At 52.2% G+C, this 20243-nt stretch overlaps 1 protein-coding gene across 1 annotated transcript in view; it reads right to left on the bottom strand.

Moving 5' to 3' along the window:
• Window positions 1-20243, bottom strand: part of PEBP4 (phosphatidylethanolamine binding protein 4) — a gene marked incomplete at its 5' end in the record, with an annotated part of 72304 nt that overhangs the window by 50638 nt on the left and 1423 nt on the right. The window contains 2 exons of the mRNA XM_082072784.1: window positions 9211-9343; window positions 10579-10721. Of these exons, the coding sequence (XP_081928910.1) occupies window positions 9211-9343; window positions 10579-10721 (276 nt within the window). The remainder of the gene's footprint in view (window positions 1-9210; window positions 9344-10578; window positions 10722-20243) is intronic.

Here is a 20243-nt window from a genome sequence, read left to right as displayed (position 1 = left end):
GCTCCATCAAGGGGGACATGGCAAATATTTCCCTCTAATCCAGCAACAAATCCCGTCTGTCATAAAAGTCCATTCACTTAATAAACCCCAAGAACCAGAGATGTATTGTAGTTTAAAACCCACTCGGACACACACACACACACACGTGCTGACCCACGGGGCAGGACCTCCCGAGCATCCTCCTCTCCCCGCAGCGCATCAAACAGCCTTTTTCCCAACAAAACGGACTTTTCCCACTCGTTCACCCCCAAATACCCAACGTCACCCCCCAGCAGCATCTCCCGAGCACATCCCGGCTGCCTGGATCCCCGTTACACAACCCTGCTCGGGAAGATCCTACGTGGGCAGACGTGGGTTTTCCTCTGAATTGCCAACAGCTCTCACTGCAGCTCAGCAGAACATGAGCAGCTTACATAAAACAGCGCTCAGAGTTACCCTGCACGCAGCCACCCCGGGGAGGGAGGCAGGGAGCCACCTTCCCCCCCCCCCTGCTTTCCATTTATTATTATTTTCCCTAGAAAACAACCCAAACCAGCTTCTTGTGGGGGGAAAACGCACAGAGCGAGAGAGAGAGAGAAGTGACTCAAGTGTTTTGTAACTTGTCACATTCAAAGCTGCAATTTGGGAGGCAGGAAAAGGAGGGACCCAAAATAGTCACACCCCCCCCACAACCCTCTGCTTGTATAACCGAGATCCCCCATCCCCTCCGCCGGGAAAAAGGGGGAAGTTTCTGCCGTGGATTGGCAGCTGGAAAGAGGCAGGCACAGGAAGGAGCCCCCAAATTGGGAAGAATTACTCATCTGTGGAAAAAAGGCTCCTGTTCTGGCGGGGAGGAGGATGCAGGGGAGGAAGGCTCCGGGGATGGCTCCTGAGGATGCTCCAGCTTGGAGCTGAGCTCCCCGGGATGCTGCCCCAAGCGGGGGGTGATGCTCGGGAATGGCGGCCGGAGAGGGAAAGCAGGACAGAGAGGGTTTTCCTGAAACAAAAGGGATCTCCTGAAGGGCATCAATACCCTCCGGGGCCAAAATTGAACGCAGAGCAGGGTAGAGCCCTCCCAGGTGCCAGGGAGGGGATGGGAGATGCTCACAGGACGGGAGATGCTCAGAGGGGATGGGAGATGCTCACAGGACGGGAGATGCTCAGAGGGGATGGGAGATGCTCACAGGACAGAAGATGCTCAGAGGGGACCAAAGATGCTCCAAGGGGATGTGAGATGCTCAGATAGTCCCACAGGAGGGATCCAGCAGCTCAGCAGGGTCAGGGTGTGTTTTCTGGGTAAATTCCTCTCCTGTACAGCACTTCCCGCCCGGCTCTCCCCCTCCCCCTGGACCAAAGCCACCAAAACCCGGCGCTTCCCGGCTTTTTCATCCATGTGCTCAGCAACTCACCACATCCCAGACCCCTCTGCAAAGAGCAGGGAGGACAACACACGCAGAGACCCACCCCCCAGTAAATATTTCCCCCTCTGGGTACCAACCCATCACGGAGTCGGTACCAGCAGCACAGAGAGAAGCTGGGGAGGGTGCGAGGGAGATGAGAGGGGTGCTGTGCCCAATAAAACACAATTTTAGACCGCACAAACTCAATTTTCAAGGCGCAAGCGCCAAGAGCATCTGGAGGAACCTGCCTGCTGCTATAAACCCTCCTGCCCACCCAAAACGCCGCTAATTTCTTTTGAAAAAGTCAAGGCGGGTCCTGGGGATGGCGGAAGATGTGATAAAAGTGACATCTCACCCCGGGGCTCATTGATCTGCCATCGACCGCGGTGTCGGATCTGACTTTGAAACCCCAGCCGGGCTTTGGCATCTGGCTCTGTGATTTGTGGGGGCCGAGCTTCCTAAGGGTGTCCTCAAAAACAAAATGGGTTTGGAGTTTTAAGGCGGGGGGGAAGCTTTACAGCCTTTTCTCCAGTGTCACCCCAGTTAAGGCTTTTAAATCTTGAGTGCTGACACCCACACTGGCACCCAGAGCATCCCAGGAAAATCCCAAACACAGGGTGGGGGGGGGAAATTAAAAAAATAGGTTATTTTCAATAGGTTCACAGAATGTCAGGGGTTGGAAGGGCCCTGGAAAGCTCATCCAGTGCAATCCCCCATGGAGCAGGAACACCCAGATGAGGTTACACAGGAAGGTGTCCAGGCGGGTTGGAATGTCTGCACAGAAGGAGACTCCACAACCTGGTCCAGGCTCTGGCACCCTCACTGAGACGAAGTTTCTTCTCAAATTTAAGTGGAACCTTTTGTGTTCCAGTTTGCACCCATTACCCCTTGTCCTATCACTGGTTGTCACCGAGAAGAGCCTGGCTCCATCCTCCTGACACTCCCCCTTTAGATATCTGTAAACATGAATGAGTCCCCCCTCAGTCTCCTCTTGTCCAGCTCCAGAGCCCCAGCTCCCTCAGCCTTTCCTCACCCGGGAGATGCTCCACTCCCTTCAGCATCTTTGTTGCCCTGCGCTGGACTCTCTGCAGCAGTTCCCTGTCCTGCTGGAACTGAGGGGCCACAACTGGACACAAGATTCCAGGTGTGGTCTCCCCAGGGCAGAGCAGAGGGGCAGGAGAACCTCTCTGACCTACTGACCACCCCCTTCTAACCCACCCCAGGTCCCATTGGCTTCCTGGCCACAAGGGCCCAGTGCTGGCTCATGGTCACCCTGCTGTCCCCAGGACCCCCAGGTCCCTTTCCCCTACGCTGCTCTCTAATGGGTCATTCCCCAACTTATACTGGAAGCTGGGGTTGTTCCTACCCAGATTCGAGACTCTACACTTGCCCTTGTTATATTTCATTAATTTTTTCCCTGGTTCATCTGGTTCTACAATACAGTTTGGATTTGCATTAAAAAAACACAAATTTAAATATATATATATATATATTTTTTTTACAACATATCCAAGCAACAAGTGCATCCCTGCAGCTTTTGGATTAACAGGTTGAAAACAAAGCGGTTACAAAGGCGCCTTGCAATAAACCCACGCAATAAACTGGCACCATAGAGACAAAAAGCCAAGTTCCCAACTCCTTGGTCATCGCATGATGACACGGTCCCCGGGGTGTCCCATGGCACATCCCGGCTCCGCACACACACGAGCACCAGCTCCGATTTTAACACAAAACCGGGTGATTCAACACCAAGTATACATCTGCAGGAGCAACACAATTATCTTCCCGAGTTAAGCGTTGATGGATAGAAGTTTTAATTACCAAACCTTTTCATCCTCCCTCACACACAAAAAGTGTATTTTTCTGGCATGTTTATTTAATAATAAAATATGATAAAATTATATGTTAGCGGAATAAGTGCACGGTGCGTGTGTAAAGCACGAGATGAGCTGAAGTCTGTTTTGTCACCGGAGCTGAAAATATTAGTTCTCTTGATCTCTTGGGCTCCAAAGCAGCTCTGGGAGGGATGGAGCAGCACATTGCATGGTGCATCCAGCCCATAGGGGTTTGGGGAGGGGGGACCCCATCTCCTGCCTCCGCACGTGCCAACATGCTCCCCGCTCACGCAGGGCACCGGAGATTGACAGCATCCCCTCTCGCACATGTCCCCAGCTCTTGATTTCCCCAAAGAGAAGAGCAAACACAAAGCCAGCTTGCCTTAATTGCCATGGACAGAGCCAAAGGGTGGCCCTGTCACCCATCAGGATCATTTAGGGCTTGGGAAGCGCCCAAGTCCCATGGGGAACGCCCTTTAGACCTCCGTGTTCATATCAGTCTTAATTTCATTTGGTCCTTAACACCGTTGTCTGGTTCACGTAGCCGTGCTGTACAGTAACACCAGCTGATGTGTCTGGTCCCCTGGGATGGGGACGCTGCCACGTCCCACATTTAAACTGGGTTTAAACACGGACCAGCACCAGCTACAGCCTGGTTGAAACCATGGAGATATAGGTGACTCCCTTTCCAGCATATAGAATGAGGAGGCTGAGGTTTCCCCTCCCCACTTCTTCTTTACATCGCAGCCTACAAGTAAATTCTCCAGGAGGAAATTTCTCCCCCCGCCTTGGAAATTCACAGCCAACCTGCTAATGAGTCTTTGTGAACCTTGTGCCTTCTTACCTCTAATTTTACAGCCTGTTAGGATTTGAGCTCTGTGGACAGCCTCACATTTGGTTTCGAATTATAGGCTGAGTGGCTGTTCTCTCCTATTATTGTGCTGTCAATCTTGTATTAGCACATTATAATATGGTACACTGAATGCATCTGTTCTGTATATCACAAGTCCTAATTGTCATTTGTTGAATCACTTTGTCTTATATGATTGTTAAGCAATTATTGCATCCAAAGCAGCTTAAACTTTGATTACTGGATAGTGTTTACGGGGATCAAAGTAAAATCATCAGCTGCTTCAAACATTTTGCTGTGGAAACAGGTACAAGTGTCTCTCCTACGTGGACGTGGATGTCAATACATAAGCAAGGAGCAGAGATGACTTGATGACCCGTAGGTTCCTGCCCATCCTTCTGCCTGAAGGGGAACATTATTTGTCCAGGGTGGTTAAACGTCCAGCAAATGTGTAGGTAATGAAACAGATGTGAAGCGACATTTCTGCCAAGATGGCTCACGGAAAGAGGCTCTCATGGCATGTGGCACCAGCTGTCCCCATCGGTCCCCTCGGCTTGGGCAAGGGCCCGTTGTGGAATAACACCCCAGTGCTTTCCATCGAGGATGCTCCTGCTCCTCAAGATGCACGGAAAATGAAGTCAGACGGGGGTTGCATCCCAAACCAGAGGCGTTTGCAGCATCCCAGACCCCGCGCGGTCTTGCTAAAGTCAGACAGGGGTTGCATCCCAAAACAGAGGCGTTTGCGGCATCCCAGACCCTGCGCGGTCTTGCTGGCAGGGGACAGGGCTGATGCAGCGCACAAGATCCCACAGCACATATTTTTTTGCTTTAACACCCCACATTTAAGCCCTTAAAGAGCCACTTTTGAGACCTCGCAGGCCTCGCATCACAAGGCGCTGCGGAGCCGGGAGGGTCCCAGGCGCCGGGGAGCTGGAGCCCTCTGAAGTGGGGGATGCTGGTATGTCCCAGGGCATGGGAACCCAAACCAGCCCCAGCGCAAGGGAGAGGTTCGTCACCAGGGGCTTGGGCTAATCCCCATAATATCTGCCTGACAGCATCAGGAAGGAATGCTGGGTCCATTGTTTTTTAAAGTAGCCCAGACAGGACTGAGAGAAAAAACAGGCTGGTGGCTCCTTAACCCCAGATGCTTCCAGGAGCCAACAAGGATACACAAACTGTCAGGAATCTTCTGCTTAGAACCATCTTTTTTAATGAGACTTGAACTGAACCTGAGCATCATTCGAAACCCCCTCCTCGCCAGCTGCAAACCACGGTCTGCAAAACTAGAGCACATCCCAATTAAGAGACTGAGCAGACCTCCTTTTGTTAGGAGCTAATGAATGTCCTCATACAAATAATCATCTAAATAATGGGCCACAGACCCTAAAGCAAAGAAACCTTTATAAATCAGGACTATCCCCAACCAGGCCACCAAGTGTTCACAAAAGGGGGAGCGTCGGGGACAAGTGGACTTTGCCACAGACTCCAGGCACAACCCAAACTCCTGGGAGAGGCTCATTCTCCTGCCCTTCCCCCTGGGGACAGCCCGAATTCCCAGTGCCAGGGCAGGACAGCGCTGGGGCAGGGCATGGCCATGCTTTTCCATCCCCACAGCAGCCCCCTGGGGTGCTGGTTATGGGTTTAGGCACCAAGAGCACATAGAACCACCCGTTCATGTCATGAGGGCATCACCCCACAGTTTGCACAGCTCGGGGGCTTTTCCAGCTGCCTTTCCAAGCTCCAGCTCATCATGCCGAGGAAATGATTTTAAATATGATACTGTGAAAATGTACAATTCTTGAAAGAGCCGAGAAAAGGTGCTGATCTGTACAGCTGCAGAAAAAGGTTCTACTCTGTGCATGTGCAAGTTGTGATCTTCAACTATTTCGGATGAGAGAGGCTCCTTGCAAGCAAAGTTCATTTTGGGGCAGGAAAAGCACTTTATTTGTGAGACATCTGGCCCCCCATCCAGAGAACAAGTCCTACCCGTCCCCGTACCCTAAACAAGCGATGGCACAGCCCAAAGAAACCTCTGAGGAAGTTGTCAAAGCCCGCGATGAAAACCAAGCTGGAAGAGCAGGTAAAAGGTAGCGCCCTGAACCGCAACCCGCAAACATCGCGGCGGGTAAATTGCTTTTTAACAAGCAGACAAGTTCTATCAATAGCATCTACCGTATGTTTTTATAAAGTGCAGAAATATGTTTTTAAAAGGCCAGTAAATAAAGTTCCTATCGATTTGATCTCAAGCGTAATCTGTTTTTCTGTCTGCCACCAACAGTGGTAATAAAACAGAATCATGTAACACGGCGTTCCGGCTAATGCGACTATACATCACGGCAGGGGCTGCATGCTCGCTGGCGATCTATCATTTTCTATTGGGATTGCTTAGCTGCAGAATTTATAAACTTGCCCCAAATTGATGCACTGTCCAATTTTCTTTTCCAATTTATTTTTGGTTGAGCAAAGCAATATTGCGGCAGGACAAGGAGGGCGCATTTCCCATCTCTCCAGATGTTCTCTGGTCGTCCTCACGCTGGGAAAGGGCCTGGCAGCAGCTCCTCTGCCAAGGCTTTGCAGGAGGATGCCAACAGATACTTTAATCACCGTGTTTAGTGCTTGTTCCATGTCACATCTTTGTGGCACTACCCAAAGGATGCTCATAGAACAAGTTATCTGATGCTCAGAGGAGTCGCCCAGCAATGACAGAGCATCAGAGCATCCTTCAGCATCGCAGGAGAAGCATCAATGGGTATTGAAAACCTTATAAAAGCACCTATGAAGCATCAATGGGTATTAAAAACCCTATAAAAGCACCTATAACGTATTATATTAAAATTCCCCATGGGTCAGTGCCCCAAGCTCAGCTTTGCGATCCTTCACCCCCAAACACCTCGGTGTTGCCTTCACCAAGGCCGCAAGCACGGACAGGGTGAAATGCGGCACTTTTGGGTGTTTTCGGAACAGGGATGGGAAACATCCCATTCCCCCCTCCTCAGAAAGCATAAACATTTCCAGAGATAAAAACCAAACACTCCGCGTTCAGCTTTTTTTGGTGGTTGTTTTGCTTGAAGAGACAAAGTGTTCCACAGAACGCAGACACTTCCTACACAACTTTTCATGCTCAAACCCTGAAGTTTGATTTTGATGGAAAAAAAGCCCTTTCCCCAGCCCATCTCTCACCGCTCCATCCACCAGATCACCCAGCCTTGGCAGGGCCATAGCACCACATCATATCGCATCTAGGTGGAGATAACTTTGGCAAAGGGAGGTTTCCCATTATTTCTTTGGAATAATAATAATAATGCCAAGTTTCCTGAGCTTAGAAATACCATCATAAACCATAAAAAACAACCCCATCACCTGTATGCACCTCCGTCCTGGCACAGCATGAGGCAACTCTTGCTCCCACTCACTTTTTGGGGAAAAAAGATTATCCCAAAGCATCCTCACTGTTTCAGGAATAGGAATAATATGTATTCCTATAGAGAAAGCCTGAGGCAATGCAAAGCCAGCCCTTTGAAACCGATCTAAGGCCTTGCAGCCCCTTGCCCAAAATTACCCCCCCCCTACATATGCCGGCTGCAAGAGCTGGAAGGCTCCCCCAGAACTGGGGACATGAAGTGAGGGAAGCAGCAGGGCCCATGTCCTCAGATGCCACCTCACAAGATGTGCCGGGTTGTCTTGGAAGGAAACGGTGCCAAAGCCACCAATGCAAAACCTGCATCCCCACCCCAGCACATCCAGGCTCCACTTATCCCCCAATCCCACCTGCAGCATCATTTACTGGACAAAGCAGCACCCACCAGTATCACCAGTATCCCTTCCCTTCCTCCTGATGAAGTTGCTTTCCAGGACAAAAATATACAACAAAAGCAACTGCTTACACGCTTGGGAAATGTCGAGCTCCTGGAAAGCGATGTGCAGGTGACAGATGATTATGCACAGCATCCTCTGCCAGGGAGGGTTATGTTTTTGGAAGAATGAGGCATCTCTAAGGGAAAGTTATACTTCAAACCATGCGATCGACAGGGGGAAGAGGCTTTGCAGACAGCAACAAAGTGGCCGGAATAAGGATTCTTAACACTTCAAGGTAAAGCAAAGATGCAGAAGAAAGTTTCGCCCTGATTAGCAACAGCTGAAGCGTCTGCTGGGGTTGGAGCTAATGATGGGGAACGACACACAGCGCTTCCTGGAGTCCCGACAAGGGTTCACTCGGGATTTGGGGACAAGGTCTCCCCTGCAAGATGAAGCCACCGCATCCTCTGACACGTCCCCAAACTGGGCAGGTCCCAGGAGGACACTGGGGGTGCTGGATACCACCCTCACCCCTAGAAAAGACCCGCACAACATCGCACTTGTCCTCCTCATCCTCCTCATCCCCAGGGTACCCCAACTCCAGCCGCCCCAGGACGGACCCAGCGCCCCCCAGTACTCCCAGCGCTCCCAGTCCCTCAGAAGTTCAATGCTGCCACCTGGCGGCGGCGACAGGGAACAGCGGCCAGGGAGGGGGGGTCCGGGCTCCCCCCCATTACCGGTAACTAAACCCCACAGCCCCAGCTCATCAGCTTAATTAACCCGGGTTCTGCAGGGGGACACACACGGGCAGGAGCCAGCGAGGGGTGTAAACACCCGGTCAGAGCAGATGTTTGCTTTAAAATAAGTTTACAAGCAATGAAAAAGCTACACATGCAAGGTTCCTTTTCTTTTCTACACATAGCAAAGAAAACAGCAAATGCTACAATTTCACAAAACAAACATAAAAGTTTCAGTTTACCCACAACTCAGCCTCAAACCAAAACCCTGAAGCAATGGGGAAGCACCGAAAAAAGAAAGCAAACAACTTAAAGCCACCCTGATTTCAGGCCAAAGTTTAACCGGCACAGCCTAAGGAGCTGATGGGAATTTGGCCAGAGGACAGCGGTGCTAAGCTGTGCGTGGCACAAGGTGACCAGCTCCCTGATGTCCCCAGCACCCAGAGCGCAGGCGCTGGGTGTCCCTGCCTGGCCCCACTCCCAGCCAGGCGTCACAACTCAAAGTACAAGCGCACACACGTATAAGTAATTATTGCCCAGCAAATTCCTTCCCCATGACCCAGCCGCACGTTTAATTAACACGGAGGAGCACGGGGCACGCGACTCGGACTCACCTCGTCAGCCTGGGGGAAGCGAACGCGGGGTCTCATCCAGTCCCTGATGATCCGCCACCGGTACTGGTGGCACTTGGGCATGTATATGCAGCTCACATCACCCACATCTGGGTAGATGACTTGTAATTCCCCCCTAGGGAGACAAAAGCAGATTTTAGAGACCACACCATGCAGGAGATGGGAATTAATGTCATTTCCCAGCCAGGTTTGAGATGAGGATGCGATGCTGGGACAGGGATGCAGGATCCAACCTGCTGCCACCAAAGGTGCTGGGACAGGGATGCAGGACCCAACCCTCTGCCACCAAAGGTGCTGGGACACCTCGTGCACCAGGATAAGTGCCTTCCCATGCTGTAATATAACCCTGGAGTTTGCTACCCCATCCATTGCAGCTCAGCACAACATTCAGGTAGCTCCCAATATTTATCAGTCCATACAGGTCAATCTAAGACTTGAAAAGCAAAATAACCCCCATTCCCCACTGGTCTGGGACAAGCCATTTGAACTCTGAGCCCCCTTCTCCCACTCGCAAAACAAAAGCAGGGACAAGTCTCCTATTTTGAGCACCAATAGTGCAATTAGAGGTCAGATAACACAGAAGTCAGACCTGGAGGTATTTAACAGAGAAAGAGGACACTGGATGAGCCATCAGGTCACTGCAGCGTGTCTCAGGGTCACCCTGGAGATGAGCTGCCACCAGCATGACCCTCAAATCCTGCAGCCCCACAAATACCCACAGCATCACAGGACCAGGACAAACAGGGCTGAGAGCTCTAAGTGAGGTTTCTGCTCATGGTTTGTGGGAGGAAACTGGGGCCAAGTGAAGTCTCCACTTGCCTTAATCCACAAGGTTAAGTTGCTCATATTTAGAGAGCATTTTAGCTAATTGATAAGTAACAAAAATGATGGGTTTGGTGCAGAAGCTCCCAGTAATGTGGGATATTAAGAGCCTGCTCTTCCCATGCCCACAGTTTGCAAGCACCAACAGGATGGGCTTTGAGGTTTGCAGGATGACCTGTTCCAGCACTTTCCTTCCCCAAAAGGAACCTCCTTCCTCTGAAACTTCCTGCAGAAAACGTTTGTCGCCTCTGGTGCTCTAAACTGCTTTGAAAGCCTTTGCAAAACAGAGCAGCGAACAACTCGAGGTGGCCAGAGACACCAAGATCTGAACTTGCATAAGCCAGGAGCTGCACGGTGCAGCTTCGCTCTGGCCCAGTTTCCTGGCAAAAAGAAGAAAGCAACTAATATTTATAGCCCTGGCAAAGGGGATACTGGAATGAACTGTCCCAGGAGGTGACGTGCAGGGGCAGCGTATGACGGGATGGATGCACAGGGCTGGTGTAGCTTGGGAAGACCAGAGCCGCTCACCTGCAGAACCTGCTGTCCCTGCCGCTGAGCACGTCGAAGTAACAGACCTGCTCTTCGGGCTGCTCTTCGGGCTCGGAGAGCTGGGCAGGGGAGCAGAGCAGCACAGCACCCAGCAGCGCAGCACCCAGCAGCTTCATCCTGCCCTGCGGGGACAAAGGGACAGACAGGGTCAGTCCCATGGGCAGAGCTGTGACAAAACTGCCCCCCCAGCATCCCCACCACCAGAAACCAGCTTGAGACAAAGTACACCCACCCTTACACATCATTTTTTTTGCAGTTTACATCATTAATCCCAATTATGCCAGAAATGAACACTTTTCCTGGCATCGAGCCCCCAGTGAGATCCCTCATCTCAAGAGGACCCATTTCTGCCACCTACAAGGAAGACGCACCGCCAGGGATCGCACCAGGAATGTCACAAGCACAGTGACAGTCACCGCGGTGACCACTGTGACACCACATTCCAAGCACAGGCAGCACCAGGAGGGGACAGGGTCCCCAAACCTGCTGCTCTCCCTGGGCCTCTAATGCCATGGAAAAGATGAAAAATTGGTACCAGGCTTAGTCATGGTCTAAGACCATCACCAGAGGATGCACAAGGACAACCACAGCCACCCGTTTCTAAGCCTATACAAAGCACAAGCCAAGCCCTGAGGCTGAGATGAGCCAGGGTACAAGGTTTATATACCCATATCCCCAGCCAAGCCCAACGCCAGCTCTCGCCTCCCCAGGCTCCACCTGATGGACCTGGTGGCCACCACGGCTGGGCCAGCAGGTCCTGAAGACGGGCAAAGCAGCTCTGGAGTTTTGAGGTTGCCGTGGAGATGGTTTCCCTGGAAGGATGGGAAGAAGGGACTAGGAATGAAAACACAGACCCACAAAGGGTCAAATAACCCCCTAAAGGTGCGTGAAATCAAGCAATGGGTTTTCATCCTGCAACAACCTTCTTTAACTGACCCACCAGCCCCGGGTCCTCATTCTGCACCAACAGCTCCCCAGCTAATTAGAAAGGTTGGGACCCAAACATCTATTTGCACCGGCTTGCCTTCTCCGTTGCCTAATCAGTTCTGGATGAGGCATATGCAAAAAGCCCCGCTGTCAGTTGGGAATAGGTATTAAAACACATACTGTATCATTATATAATGAAGTACCGGCACGCAGAGCGAACACGAGTAAGTACCAGCGCCGCTGTCATCACAGAGAGAAAAAGGCATCAGGCTTAACTAATTAGAAACATTAATGTATTGGGAATGATTGTGAGGTTTAGGGGCTAATGGCTCCGGTTCCCATGCTACGAGCTGGGCAAAGCCCGTAATTAGAGCCCTGATCCTGCAAACAGGCTCACGTGAGTAACGCTTTTCCCATGGCGCCGGTTTGCGTGAGTCAGGAGCACAAAAACGGGGTTTACACCCATCACAAGCCGGGGAGGGTGATAACTTGGGGTCCTGGGGGTTCAGAGGAAAGGGACAGAGGGCAGCGTGAGCCAAGGGGTTACTCTGGTCCCTTTCCTCAATCCCAGCAGGAGGAGAGGAAGGAGTTGCTTTTAAGCCACTGTTAATCTGGAGGATGGTTTGAAAGAGGCACACGGGCTGTGCTCCACGTCCCATCCTCACACATCCCCAGTCACAGCACCAGGAGCTTCCCACCTTCCAGCAGGAACTAATATTCAGTAAGAAGAAAAAATAAAGCTTTTAAAAGTCCAACCAGTGGCTTTTGGAGAGATTCATCAGGTGAGAGAATCGATGATGTGAAGCCCAAGGAAGCAAAGCGCTACCTGCGCTTGCTGCAGTCCCACCATCACTTCAGCGGGAGGAGGCACAAATGCAATATATACAGATATTTCCAGCAAACCAAACATCCAAAAGCTACCAAAAAGCCTCTCACGGCTGAAAAAGCTGAGGCATAGGTAAGGAAATAACAGCTTCCTTTTGTTAAGAGCCTTTTAATAGAAAGCTACCTTAAGGCAGGGAAGGAAGGGGGAAGTCTGGGCTTGTTCTTCTATCTGCAACAAAGCCCGTGTGGAAAGCCAAGAGCCTGCGTTGGGAGCCAAGTTACACACGGGGCTGATCCATGGGGCCACTTGCAGAGGAGAGAAGGTGATTTGTTGCAGAGGAGACAGAAACCCATCCGAACCCCCAGCACATCACTTCAATACCCTCCATAGCCACATAAGCTGCCGCTGAGGTCCCAAAATATTCCCCATGGAGCACTGAGAACGCCAAGACACAGCCCAACCAAAAACCACAGTATAACATTTCATGGATCCCCATGGACACCAGCTGGATCCAATGGACTTTTTACTTGTAAGCAAAACCTCCAGCTCTGGGGCAGTTTGTTTACTTAATGCTGAGCTTTAATACAAAAAAGTGTTTCCAGGTCAGAATTTCCCCATAAATGTTCATAAGAGACCAACTTTTAAACTCTGACACAGGCCAAAAACATTGTTTGTGAGCTTTGGAATTTCCCATCCGAGCCACCGGCTTCCTGTTGGCTTTAGTTTAAGATTAACCAGTGCCGTTTATAATCCACCCCAGTGTTTCTTCTGACTTCACCCTGCACCATAAAAAGCTATTTTATTTCATGGGATTCGAGTTTACCCCCATCCCATGCCATTAAGCCACCTCGGCTCTCCCCAGGCATTAATTGCAGAGCAGGGAGGTGCTGCTGGGTTTGAGCTTCCCCAGTCTAACACTATGGTGTTTTCTTTTCCTCCCATTTTCTTTGTCAAAAGCTCCAACTTAGCACTAAAACCCATTAGAAACTCCATCCCTTTCTCACCACACGGCCAAGGCAGACTGTTGCTTTGTTTTAATGCTCATTAAAACAAGGGGTTTATTTTGCATGAGCATCTCTGAGCAATAAACCTGCCCCTTGTGCTCCCACCCGAGCTTTAGTCCAGTCCAGCTGCTGCAGAAAAGCTCAGCTCTTCTGCCAAAGCCCAGCTTTTCTCTGTGAGTTGGGCTCCTCGCTGCCTCAGTTTCCCCTTGGAGGGTACACAGAGATCCTGTGAGCAAAGCACACAAGAAGCTCATATAGAAACCAACTCCTACAGTCTGAAAAAGAGTTGAAAAAGCTATTTATACTATTGGTACCCACCAGCAAGACCGGAGCAAACAAAGGGGTTGGCAGAGCCTTGGCAGCCAGGGGAATTCCCTCAATCTTCGCCTTGCAGGAAACCCATTTTTCAGATATATTTTGCCATAGCAATCAAAGGCAACAGAAAACCACATCCTCTCTCCTCATTCATAACCTGCTGCACCTCTGCGGCCGTGCCCTGGCCACGCTGCCTCTTATCTCACCTCTTCGCAACCTGTCCTCACATTTCTCTCTTTGCACGGCCAACGATTTCATTCCTGGCTTCAATTGAATGACCACAAGGTCGTCTTCACCTTGCCCAGCAACCCGCAGGGCAAGAGCTTTCCGAGATTACAAAAGCACTTGTCCCAGAATGGGCCATTAATTTGCATCTGCACTGATTTGCAGGGCCGGCCCTCCCTCCCAGAGAATTTCGGGTTTCTGGGAAGAGTTAAGTGTTTTTAGGGGATGCAACCGCTTTATTCAGCTCATGTTTCTAGTTTTCCTGGCTCTCTCTAGTGCCGGGTAAGGATCAGGAGGTAAAAGCTCAGGTTGTCACTGCAGAAAGCAAAGCCCAGCAGCAGCTCTTGGCGTGTATTACTGGGATAAGATGAACCTAAACCTGCTCAGAGGAGACAGATTATATCACTACCTAGATCACACAAGTGCAAGAGTTCAATAGCGGAGGCTGTATTTCTAGGTTTCCACAGCGCTAATAAGATGCTGGAGCAAAATGCAGAGCAATGTGGTTGCAACAGCCCCCCCCGAGCAGAACCCCGTGAGTCTGCAGGCTGGAACAGCAGAGCTCTGCATCTTGCACAACATCATGTGCAGATGCACAGCGCAGCCTCAGAGATTAACAGGCGAGGATTTGGGGCTTTTTATACCCGCCAAAGCCCCGGCTCTGAACTCTCACCCCCGCCTGCCCCATTTTTCTGGCAGGCAGCTGTGCACAGTCAAGCTGGATTAAACACTGTCACCAGCAAAGTCCTGAGCGACCAAGGGGAAAGGGTCAAAGCCTCGAAAAGGGGGTTTGGAGCTGTGACACCCCCCTCCTGCCGCATCCTCCAAGCAGGACTCTCTATGGGACCAGGAACACGATGCTTTTTGAGGCTGCTACCACCTTGCAGGCTCCCGCACTCGCATCCCAGCAGATGATGCAGTGCAATACAAACCAGAGCAAACTCAGGGCTGCTGTGAACCCCCAAAGCCTTTCCCTGGCAGCAGAAAGACACCCCAAGCACCAGCACGTGAGACACGGCAGCACCTCCACCTGCAGTTTTGCACGGCTCAAAGATGGGACCACCCACCTCCGCACCCCATCCAAACCCCACGGGTGCTGCCCCATCTGTGAGCTCCTCTCCCAGTGCATCATCTACACCCAGGAGGCAACTGGGACATTTTGGGGAGGGTCAGGGGGTGGCTGCAGCGTGCACAGCGGCTCGGGGAGGTGACCTTGGTGGCAGCGGCGGGAGCTGGCGGTTTGCACGCTCGCGTGGCGGCCGCGCAGCGTTGCACACCCACACCTGCCGCGGCAGCACCTTGTGACTGCGCTCCTGCCGGAGCTGCAGCTCGTTCCGGGCTTCTATTTCGGGAAGAATGTTTTCATTTGGCCTATATTAAGCGCATCCATTTCGCAGTCACAAGGCAGGCGCAGGAGCCTCCGTTCCCTCAGCAGCTCTGCAGCTTGGCAGAGCCCGGCAGCGCTGGCACACACAGCCCAGCGCTCCCCAGGGCACTGCCTGCTGCGATTACCTCCCTTTGCACCCCTCCATTCACACACATGCTGAGAGGCTGTTGCAACCCACCGGGGAGATGCTCAGCACCTCTGGCTCAGCGTTAAGGACCCTCCTCTGCTCCAAAAGGCAGGGGAAGCCGCTAAGAATTCATGCAGATGGATGCACAAGAGCAGTAAAGATACAAAGCATTGAGAAACCCTCAGGTGTGGCCTCTGCGCAACCCCTGCTCCCCAGGGACGCTGCGTGGGCAGGGAATGGGTTATGGAAGGGTTACCCAGGCACTTTCACCTTTCTTGCCTCCTTTTCCCCCCCTTCTTCTGCACGCTGCACCCTTGCAAGGAGTTGCATCGCTGTCCCATGTCTCACAGATGCCATCATTATGATTATAACTCTTTAGGGACGGCAATAAAAAAATAAACACCCATTCCAGGTCCTTGCCGTGTCACCAGCAGCGCTGGGTGACATCCGTGGGAAAGCCCTGGGGCAGCGGGTTAATGAGGAGCCGAGGATGAGGAAGCAGCGGCATCCTCCGCTCTGACGCAGGTCTGGCCACACATGTCACCCCAGCCGGGGACAACAGGCTGGCAGGACCTGGCTGCTTCACCCCCCCACTGCTCCCTGGGACCTATGGGGAATTCAGGCTGACTGAGCAAGGATTTCTATAAGTAGCTCTGTTTCAGGTTCAGCCCGCATGTGGCTCTTCCCTTTGCTCCTCTGTTAGTTTTCTCCCTTTTTCGGCAGCCCGAGGTGAAGCAGAGCACAGGCTGGACCCTTCCTTGACTTGTACAGACAAAAAACAGGGGGGCAGACTAGTTAAACTGGTCCAAATCCCCATCAACACACTTATAACAGGTTAACCTTCATATCAATAGACAACCAAATCACACTAAACTGGCTTAACCCTTTTTTAACTGGGTTTAACTGGTCTGCCACAGGAGGCTTGTACAGGTTTAATGAGCTCAGCTGGGTCCCAGCAATAGTGCTTTGCTGGGAAGCCCTGAACCCCCCCAAATTTTGGTTTGGGGCTTATCCACCTACCCCTCTTTACACCACCAGTATCCCCAGTGCAGCAGCAGTGGAAAGCCAGGTCTGGCAGAACCCCAGCTTAGCAGGGCTGAGCCCTAGAGCTGGTTTGGCTGCTTAACAGGGGCCAGTTTACAAAAAGCAAGGGCTGGCACCCTCCCCCCCCAGAGTGACCCCCACAGCTGGGACATGAGCAAACACTACAGTTCACAATATCAGGGTAATATGCAGGATGCTCTGAGCTGCACACCAGGCATGGAACTTCGTCCTTGCTCCACGACCCAGCAACACAGGGGCCTTTTTAGTACCTGCCACAAAATTAGGCATAAAAATCCCCCTCCCTTCCCTTTCTAGCTTAGGTCAGAGCAAGCAGCTCTGCCTCCGTGAGAACATACTGAACGTGTGAGTAAACCCCAGGTGCCGGAGACACAGCAGCAGAGCCCAGGGCACAACATCATCTCAATTACAAGGTGAGGCAAGACCTGCACCAACAAAAAAAGAGCCTCGCGTGTGTTGAGCGGCACGTTCCTGCCTGTTATCAGCTAAAACCAACAGAGGAGGCTCCGTCTCAATACAAGGAGAAATTTTGCCACTTTGGGGGGGCAGAGCACTGAACAGGCCACCCAGGGAGGTTGTGGATTGTCCTTCTCTGCAGATAATCAGAACCCAGCTGGATATGACCCTGTGCAACCTGCCCTGGGGAACCTGCTTGAAGAGGGAGATGGGACTAGATGTTCTCCAGAGGTCCCTTGCAACCCCAGCGCCCCATAGAATTAGTACCTGTAGCCAGCATCCTCCAGAAATGCTCTAATCCTTCCAGAAAGAGCAACCTGAGCAGAACTGCTTCATTCCTAAGGCTTCCTCCTGCCCCTTTTTAAGCCCAGCTCACACCTGCTGCCCATTAACTCCCTCCTGCCCCTTTTTAAGCCCAGCTCACACCTGCTGCCCATTAACTCCCTCCTGCCCCTTTTTAAGCCCAGCTCACACCTGCTGCCCATTAACTCCCTCCTGCCCCTTTTTAAGCCCAGCTCACACCTGCTGCCCATTAACTCCCTCCTGCCCTTTTTTAAGCCCAGCTCACATCTGCTGCCCATCAGCTCCCTCCTGTCCCACTGACTCACCAGCTGGTCCCACTGAGTCACCCCATCAAACCACCTCTCCTTTCCGTGGCCATTTCCCCTCTCCCTCGGTTCCCATTGACTCACCCTCCCCTTCCCAACCCCATCCTGGTCACTGTGTCCCCCCCTGCCATGGTACCTGCCTTCCTCCCTCACCATCATCATCATCCCTGATGGGCTGCAAGGAGCATCCCAGTGAAGGACCTGCACCCAAAAACACCTTCCAACTCATGCAGAAGTGCCATTGCCAACCCCCGAGAATGCTTTTCTGGGGGCAAGGGGTCCCCCCTCATTTCTCACCCCACCTGGCATCTTCTGCTGTGTTTTATTCCACGGGCCGTGGGAGAAATAGCAAGTGATTTGCAGAATTTAGATGTAATTAAATGGCTCAAACACATTCCTTCACACTTCTCGTACATCCTGGTTCATTTTCTCCAGCCGCAATACGGGAAACATTTAGGAAAGGGTTGGAATGACGCTGGAAGCGCAGGGAAATGGGATTTTGAGGAGCGGGAAGGGTGCGCGTGTCGCACCCGAAGCCAGGCTGAATGGCGCCGAGTGGAAAATTCCTGTCGGTTGAGCGCGGATTGTTGTTCAACAGGTTTTGAGTCCCGGCCCCTTTATTTGTGTCAGTGCAAAAACTCATCCCTAGGGCATTTGTTTGGATCACATGGGCGAGCATATAAAAATGGGTCCTACCTGTTCAGACCTGTTAGCACCTCGGGAAAGCGAAGGCGGCTGCTGGACCGGAGGGGAGAGCGGCGGGACGGTGCATACAGGTAATTTATCCCCTGTTTTCTCCCCCAGGGCTTTGCTGAGGCTGGTCCCAGTTGCAACGATGGGGCACGGCGAGGCTGGGGGGTTTTCCCCCATGTTGGGGAGCTGCAATGGGCAGTGAGGGGTTGGAAATGGGTCTGTGGGCTGCACTGGGGTGGAGGAGGTTTGTGCAGAGCTTTAAGTGCTACCGTGGGTCGTTTCCAGCCCTGGGGGCTGGTGCAGACCCTCCGGAGTGGGTGATGCTCTTGGCTCCTCGCTCCCTTTGCTCCCCTTGGAGATGTTGAGAACTGGGGTCAGTTTGGGGCCCCTCATGCCAAGTCCTTGAGGTGCTGGAGTCAGTTGAGAGAAGGGAATAGAGCTGGGGAAGGGGCTGGAGCACAAGTGTGATGGGGAGGGACCTGACCCTCCATCCCCGCTCTGTGCTGGTGTCCCCTGGCAGGCAGTCGGGATGTCCCCGCAGCCACCAAACGCTGTCCCCTCCCTGCCTGCCTTGCTGCTGGCAGGGCCGTGTGTGGTTTTGCCAGGAGCCGTTAGGGTAGGAAGTGGTTTCAGGTCTCTGGGGACGCTTCACAAGCAAAGGGCAAACTCTGCGTCGGGGACAGGGGGTGACGCTGCCCCCAACCCACCCGTCAGCCTCTGCCCTGGCTGCTGGTGGCCTGAGATCCCCTCCTTTCCTGCCTTTCAAACACCCATTGGGAATGAGGCAGCCCCTCCACTCCCTCCCTCACCCCACAGGTCCTGCCGGGGGGCTCTGGGACACCAAAAGTTTTCCCCCTACCCAGCATCGCTCGTCCTTCCTCTACCCTCCATCCCTACTGGAGACAGTTGCTTAGAAACAGCCTCCTCGTTCTTTGAGTTTTAAAATCATTTTCTTTTTTAATGCGAATCAATATTTTCTTTGTAATGGGGCCCCCACCGAACCCCCCCAGACCCTACACCAAGTTCTGGCTGCATCCCAAACAGGGCCAAGACCCATGGACATCCCACTTTCCCCCTTCTCGCTGAGCATCTGTCCCCAAACTGCGGCAGACGCCCCCCACACCCACAGCAGCTCCCCGGGTGCCGTGTGAGAATTAATTCCTTAGGGATTTTTGCTCAGGGGGTTATTTTCCTCTTCTGCTGAAGAGCCCAGCGCCATCAGCCTATTTTTGCCCCGCTCTCCCCAGCAAGAGAACCAGGAGAAAAGGGAAACAGCGAAGCCACAGGATGCACCGTTACAAGAGGAACTTTCCCCAAATAGCAGCTTGTCGCAGCTTTTTTTGCACGAGGCGTCAGCAGCTCTTAAAACTGTATGAAGCTGTGAATAGTGCATGAAGCAGCCGGCCGGCAGGGAGCCTGGAAATGGCTCAGGCTGCAGCTGCGGCCCCTCCTGCGTGCCCAAAAACTGGCTGGAAAAACAGCTGGAAGAGCAGCCCGAGCTGCAATTTCACATCGGCAGAGTTTCTTGCATCAGTCAGGGCGGTAAATCAAATATATCCCAGCTGGAGGGTGCAGAAATCCTGCATGATGCAGACCCAGACCTTGAGTTTTGCCCTGACCTGGTTTTAAGCTGGGAAAGATGTGTCTGGAGAGCCCCAGATGTTCGTTAGCTTTGCGCTGGGGTAAATGGAGGGATGCTTTGCTGTGTAATACATGGCATTTCACAGGAGTACGTGGCTCCTTCTGGGTTTAAATATTTATAATCAGAGCGATGAATCCCTGAAATTCTGCAGCGGTGTCGATGGCAGGATGAGTTATCACCTGGAGTGTATCGGGTGGCTGCATTTCAGGGCTGGGAGATGAGATCCAGGCATGGAGCTGGGTCATAATACGCATATGCAGTGAATTTCCAGAGCACCCCAGTCTCCTGGCTCAAAGATGGACCCTGTTGCTCTGGCAGAACAGGGGATGGAAGATGCAGAAATGTTCTTTTCACTTGTTTCACCGTCTGCTC

Source organism: Streptopelia decaocto (genome assembly GCF_964273445.1).
Source record: "Streptopelia decaocto genome assembly, chromosome: 25".
Taxonomy (NCBI): Eukaryota; Metazoa; Chordata; class Aves; order Columbiformes; family Columbidae; genus Streptopelia; species Streptopelia decaocto.
The sequence above is the reverse complement of the archived record's forward strand: the minus strand, read 5'-3'. Positions and strand labels throughout refer to the sequence as shown.